Here is a 6,599-nt window from a genome sequence, read left to right as displayed (position 1 = left end):
TTTTCTTTCTTCATTGTRCTGTAGCAGATGCAACATTCATCAATGSCAGTGCCACAGAGTACTCCAAAATGTCATTGTGATTCAGTGAACTGCCATGTGCTCGTTAAACCACCATAACTTGCCCTAGGAGGACAAGCCTTAACTAAGGCAGTTCAGACATAAATACCACTTAGCCTGTCCCCCTTGCAAGTTATGTGTACACAGGTAACTGATGTAGTTTGGAGATGGTGACTACAGACTGTCTGCTCTCTGATTTTTTTATTTCCTGTCAGGGAGAATTTGTTGTTCAGCAGTACTCACTGAGCCTTTTGGTTTCAGGGTCAGTGGAACGATGGCTAAACTCCTGGTTATTGAAGTGAAGGAGTTAATATATGACGAAAACATTAGTTTTGAAGAATTAACGTGATCCCTGTTAGTATGGTATACAGTGYGGTATTGGAATTTGAGAGTATTTATTTGTGAAAGCAAACTGGGATTTATTAGTTTGGGTTTTTTTTGCCACAATAACCTAATCTATCTCCTCAGAAAAAGAAATGATGGTTGTGTTTTATATATCTAAAAATGAAGGATACACCTGCCCCCAACCTGCAAGTAGTGGTGCATGTCCATCCATATATATATTTATTTAAATGTTTGTGCTGATAATTAGCAAAATATTCCAGCTGTAAAGGATTGTAAAACAAAAAKAATTTTAAAGAAAATTATTTTAAATTAACTATTCAAATAAAGATTGATAAGGAAATAAAAATGTATGTTTTAAAGTTCMCTTGCATAGTGTTCCACAGGTAGTGTCTTGTTTTTCATCTGAAGTTTCCATTTGCTCTTAGTTTCTATTCTGGATAGTGCCTCCAATCCTCTACCTCTGAAGGGGACAGTAGGTTGAAAACAGGCGGGACACAAAGCTGCTTTGTCTGACAGCACTAAAATCATGCAAGGGTTATGTTAAAAAGTTTTGTATCTGTCTTACAGGATCCAGCTTCCTGGGTAAATATCCACCACCTGGAGTACACAGATGGAGGAATCCTGGACCCAGATGATGTGCTGGCAGATGTTGTGGAAGACAAAGATAAGGTAGAGCTTGTGAAGCTATTATGAAGATATKATGCGTCTTTTCAAATAACGAACGCCACTTTCTCATTTCTTGGACATCTGGCAGGTGAAATGGGCGTTAAATATTCTTAAACACATCTGCCCATAGGTGCTATAACTCTCCCCTTCTGGAGCAGAAGTGGGGACTGGGCAGCATGACCAAAGCAGTGAGAAGAGAAGCCTATCAGTTCACTGAGGACTTAACCTTCTCWAGCAGTTCTGTGGGTTTTTTTAATWTCTGTATTCAAATAGACTGGTGAAAAAAATGTGAGTTTCACAAGACTATTTTTTTTATGCCACTTAAAATATCTTTTATAATCTCTTCCTTTGCATGGAGTTAAGTTTTTGAGAATCATTCAAATGCAATGGTAGAGTGTGACAAAATAGACAAATCCTATGATGACAAGAACAGCTGCTTYAACTGTGATAAATTTCAGGAGGAGTTCTTATGATTTGCTACTGAAAGTCTAAGCAGGCCGCTTATTAATATTGAAAGCTGTGAGTCTCTAAATTTCAATTCAAATAAAATAGATTTCCTTTCTGGGTAGAGAAGCAGTTGCTGCAGAAAAACCCCTTTTAATTTTTTCTTTAATTGTCACAAAAATTTAATTTTGGGAAACTTATCAATAACTTATTTCAGCATAGGGGGAGGGGTATTATTTATAAATGTTTGCTCTTTTTATCTTTTTTTCTTCATAGAATCAGAGGAAAAATACTTAATGGCTTGAAACCAAAGATCTAAATATGGGATATGCCTGTGCTTTTAGACAAATAGCTTCATCTATTTTAAGTGCCATATGCTTGGTGACTTAAAAAATAATTTAGTATAYTGTAAGAAGAATTGATAGTTTTGCATGCTGTGTTGATTCTTCAATGACTTAACACAAAGCAGAATATTTTGCTAAATATTAATGAGATGCTGCTTCTCTGTATCTGGAAAATTAGGGTGTACTTCAATGTCATTTTAGGGTGGTTTGTATGGGAATTCTTAAAAACAATGGAGCTCTGTTTGTTATATGTTCTGTCATGTTTTTGTTTCTTGCTTGTCCACGTTTACTGAAAGTATACTTAGAACACCTTAAGATTTTTTTCCCCAGGGGTGTTTGGAGACTATAAGACTGAATTCTAAAATTGAACAGCTGCATGTAATGGATAAGACCAATRGCATAAGATGTCATAAAAATGAGATATTACATCAAAGGGATGTRTGTTAGTGATCTGATCAGTTAATGAAGATTAACACATTCACCCAGGATTTTCTCTATTYAAAGTACTGATGGAGGAACACTTGTGCAAGTATGAACATCAATGTGCAGAATATTTGATATGCCATCCAGTTTTTAACTTGTGACCAGAGCCTTTGCTTCTGACAGCCACCACTTCATTGGTGGCTGTCACTGGTTGCATGTATAAAGCTGATAAAGCTTCTAGTTCACACACAGCTGCAGGTCTAAGCTTCCCCAGTTACAAAAGTGTTAGGTGAGACTGAGGCTGCCTTGGGGAAAGCTTGCTGGGAAACTGGAATCTTCAAAGTGGTCTGGGGTGGTTTAGGAATACAGTAAACTACTCAGTTCCTCTTCCTCTGATGCCTCAATTACAGGTGATGTATCACTATCATCTTTTCTTCTTCAGAGTGGCTTGGTGAAACAAGGATAAGACTTACTGAACAGSAGCAGCTGCAGTGACAAATCAGATTTTTTCAATTAAAGCAAGGAGGAATGATGTAAGGGATCTGCTGGTCTGAGTGGCTGAAAAATTCTTTCATTTGGGAATGGAATTGGGCCATAGCKTGTGTAAGGAGCTGTCCATACTACCTACTTACAAGTTTGGTATGATCTAGTATCAAAGAACCAGCGCCATAAAAGGCTTATGAATAGTTTTGATAGCTTTACTGTGGCCTGTTAGTCTTTGAGCCTTCACCAGTGTTATTTCACACTGAGAATCTCAACCAGGGGATCTCTAAGCTTTGCAAAATGGGGAAGGAGTAATTTTGGTCAAATTGACCTGCTATCTTATTGGTGTTTAAAGCTCCTGAATAGATGAAGGAATTTTTGGTRCATTTATCTGTGCTCTGCTTGTCTTTGGTTTTGATTTTCTCTATATGTGATAAGTGAATAGGCCATGGCTTTGGGGCTCCCTTGTCCTTGTCATCCTTTCCTGTGCATCCAAGCCAGTGATATACTTTGGCATTTAATCAGTCACTTTTTATAAAAAATAAGCCTTACACTTAACCTCAGTCCCTTTAACCAAAGGTGTGTTTGGCACTGCTGACCATTAAACTCTTTTTCAGTGGCACAGTAAACGCTGATGCTTTTTAAGAGATAATCTGCTCTGGATCATGCTTTGATAGCAGTAAATTAGYACAGTTTCTTCAGAGGAAAATATCTATTGAATTCTTTCACTGTGACAACAAAACAGTGAGTGCTATCAGATATAATTTATTTGCAATTTCAAAAGCTTTTGACAGTCCTTAACAATAGGCTGTTAAGGAGAGGCGACTACTCCTGAGGTAAGCAGCAAGTGCTGTGGAGGGTTAGTGAACAATTGAGAGGACACTAAAAAATGGAATAAACGATCCAGCTCTGAAATAATGGCACTAGGATGCATGATGCCCATAATTGGGAGTGGCAGTGGTTTTGAGCTGTGCTTATGTTAACTTCATGGTTTTCTCTTGAACTCYAAATTAATCAAAGTTTGGCAATAGGCAGCACAGTGGATGATATTAAGAGCTGTCAGCTGCATGCTGGACAGTTATGCATGCTGGACAGAGTGGCTTTTTTAAATTGGCTATAACACAGATCTAAATTAGAATTACACRTGCTTGGTAAAGTGTCATTTGAAAATGCTTTGGAAATTCTTGTGGCTGAGAGTCCCTCTTACTGCTGTTGCCTCAGCAATAATCTGTGGCCTGAATTGGATGTKAAAGCTCGTTGACATAGTTTCACAGAATAGATTTAAAATAGTTTGTTTTCAGTGAGTTATCCAGCAATTTTTTCAAGTCCTAATAATCTGAATGATGAATTAATTAAAATTGCCAAATTCTGTCAGTTGAATAAGAATATGCTATTTCAATTGTCTGATTTTAATGTTGAAGCTATAAATGGAATCCTCTTTGTACACTTTGTTCTTAACAAATCTCCCACTTGAAATGACTTCTTGCACAAGAAAATGTAGGGAGAAAATTTATTGGTTGGGGAAAAGATGGAGTGTGAAAAGTTTCCTTTCATACCATTGTGTACATGGAGCCCTGTGCTTGGCACTTATCTTAAATGCATAAACGTAATGTACACATCTAGACTTTGCTCTGATTTTTATATGGAATCATGTTCTCTAATACTCACAAACACCTGTGAGGAGGCTAAGAGGATGTAATGAAGGCCTGTGTTAACTTAAAGCTTACTTACCTTATGGGACAACAAGCTTCCTAGATCAGAACAGTTCTGCTTTCTTAATAAATGTAGAAGTCTACACGGAAAATACACTGTCTATCAAACTTTCTATGTATATTTATGTTCATATTTTGACAGGATTAAATACAAGCAAAAATACCTGTTTACAGGTATGCCTTTTCAGCAGAGCCCTTCTGAAGTAGAAGATGGTGGTCTGCTATCAGGGTGCTGGGTTTTTTTTTTTTGTTTTGTTTGGGTTGTTTTGATTTTGTTTTGTGCTTTTCGTTTGTTTGCTTTTGTGTGTTTTTGTTGTTGTTGCTTGGTACTTTTTGGTTTTTGGGGATATCTTTGGTGTTGTTTTGTAAGATTGTGTTTGCAAGGGTGGTATTGCAGTAGCTACAGCTGGGCCAACAAAGCTGCTGAACATTTTTGTAAAGAATCATTTTCTGATCAGTGCTGCTGGCAAGAGATTAGGCATGTCATCCTAGGAAGTGATGTGGGTTTAACCTCTCCAGAGACTTGTTTGTTGGCAGTTTGGCTGTTTATGGTGGGGGGTGTTTTGTGGTGTGGGGTGTTTTGTTTTTTTTTTAGGAATAGAAGGAATAAAAAATTTAAGTCATTGTGCTGACACTGAAATAGCAGGATACCAACATGATCTTAGAAGCTGGTTTTTGCTTGGGCATCTCCTTTGTTAAATATAGATGAGTAGTGTTTTTAACAGCAGCAGAGGCTTTTGRAGGGCACAAAGCAATGTTAATGAAATGCTGAAACAGTGATGCTGTTTCAAGATTTGTCGTGACTGCAACTGTCAGTTAAGTGTTTCTAATGATGATATCAAGTTAATGGTATGAATTAAGTGTGKTTCAGACACCTATTTTAGCTAAGCATTTAATGAAATATTAAATGGGAAAAATCAATGAATTCTCTGTTCTCAGTTCAGTACCAGTGAAAATGCAATATTGAGAAAACACATCTCCGGGATGGTCCCCAAATGCTAGGGAAATCAGCTACTAGCTGTTCCAAATGGCTGTTGGGCCCCTGCATGTTCCTGAGAAGTTCAATGTCTGGCTGAAGCTTTTGTCACAGATTCAAAGTAACTCTTTGAAGCCCTACTTCAGACAGAAGTCTTTGCAGGTAGCTTTAGTTTCAGTGATGGTTTTGCATGTATGAGGCTGGTTTGGAAAAGTTGTTTCAACAAAGCAATAAAAAGAAGCAGATGTGATCTTCCAAGACTGGTGTAATTATACAAAAGAAACTATTTTTCCAGATAGAAGACATGCTGACAGGCATGTTTTCTGTCAATAGATACGGAATTTTTCTGCTGTTTGCAGGCCAGTTTAGTCACTGGGAGTAATGGTTGGCTGGGTTTAGCACCTGTTGAGTRGTTATTTTCTGACCTGGGTTTACTCTGTAGAGCTTCAGGGTTGTTATTTTGCCTGTGAAAGTGATGGCACACTCTATCATGCAATGTGTATTTAAATTATGTTATAATGAGCTAATTTCACCTTTGATCAGTTTCTGTTCTACTCACCCACCAAATTTCTCATGAAATAGAGAAGTAAATCAGAGCCAAAGTAACCTTTAGGTAAGTGTAGAAGCCGTGGCTCAAGAGTATGAGGTGATAACGAAAATTTCTGCATCAAGTTGAAAAATAGCAAAATTAAATCACACTGAGAAGGGGGCTAGTAGACAAGAATACTCAGTAATTTGAGAAATAAATAAAGGGCTAGCGGATTCTGAGGCAGCTTCTCTGCATGAATGCAGAGTTACAGCATTGCTGCTTTAAAAGCTTCCCCTGTAAATCCATGGCAGAGGCCTCRATTCTAGTTTAAGTTACCTCCCAGTGTGCCAGCAGAGCCTGAAAATGTCATGCTTTACATCTTTTTTGTTGTATGGCTTGATTCTCAAATATATTGACAATGCAAGTAATGCATATTTAAGTTAGAGAAACTGTTCAAACTCTAGACTTCTGTATAATGGAGCTCTCAAGGGTTTTGTAGCTTTCGAGTGACTGGGGTGCACAGTAGAGGCTTTTTTTGTTCTTCAGTTTGTTGTACAATAGTATATTATACTTGTTTGGGAAAAACAGGAAGGGATGTGAGTCTTCATTTCAGCAGAGAA

General features: G+C 37.5%; 1 protein-coding gene across 1 annotated transcript in view; it reads left to right on the top strand.

The window, feature by feature from the left end:
* Nucleotides 1-331: 331 nt before the first annotated feature.
* Nucleotides 332-6,599, top strand: part of PARD3B (par-3 family cell polarity regulator beta) — a 391,507-nt gene continuing 385,239 nt past the window's right edge. Inside the window, exons 1-2 of the mRNA XM_057372886.1 lie at nucleotides 332-355; nucleotides 970-1,071. Coding sequence (XP_057228869.1) covers nucleotides 332-355; nucleotides 970-1,071 — 126 coding nt within the window. The remainder of the gene's footprint in view (nucleotides 356-969; nucleotides 1,072-6,599) is intronic.

The sequence above is a fragment of the Malurus melanocephalus genome, unplaced genomic scaffold, assembly GCF_030028575.1.
Source record: "Malurus melanocephalus ecotype Western Australia unplaced genomic scaffold, MMel_1.1 scaffold_180, whole genome shotgun sequence".
NCBI lineage: Eukaryota > Metazoa > Chordata > Aves > Passeriformes > Maluridae > Malurus > Malurus melanocephalus.
This window is presented reverse-complemented; position numbering and strand designations above follow the sequence as displayed.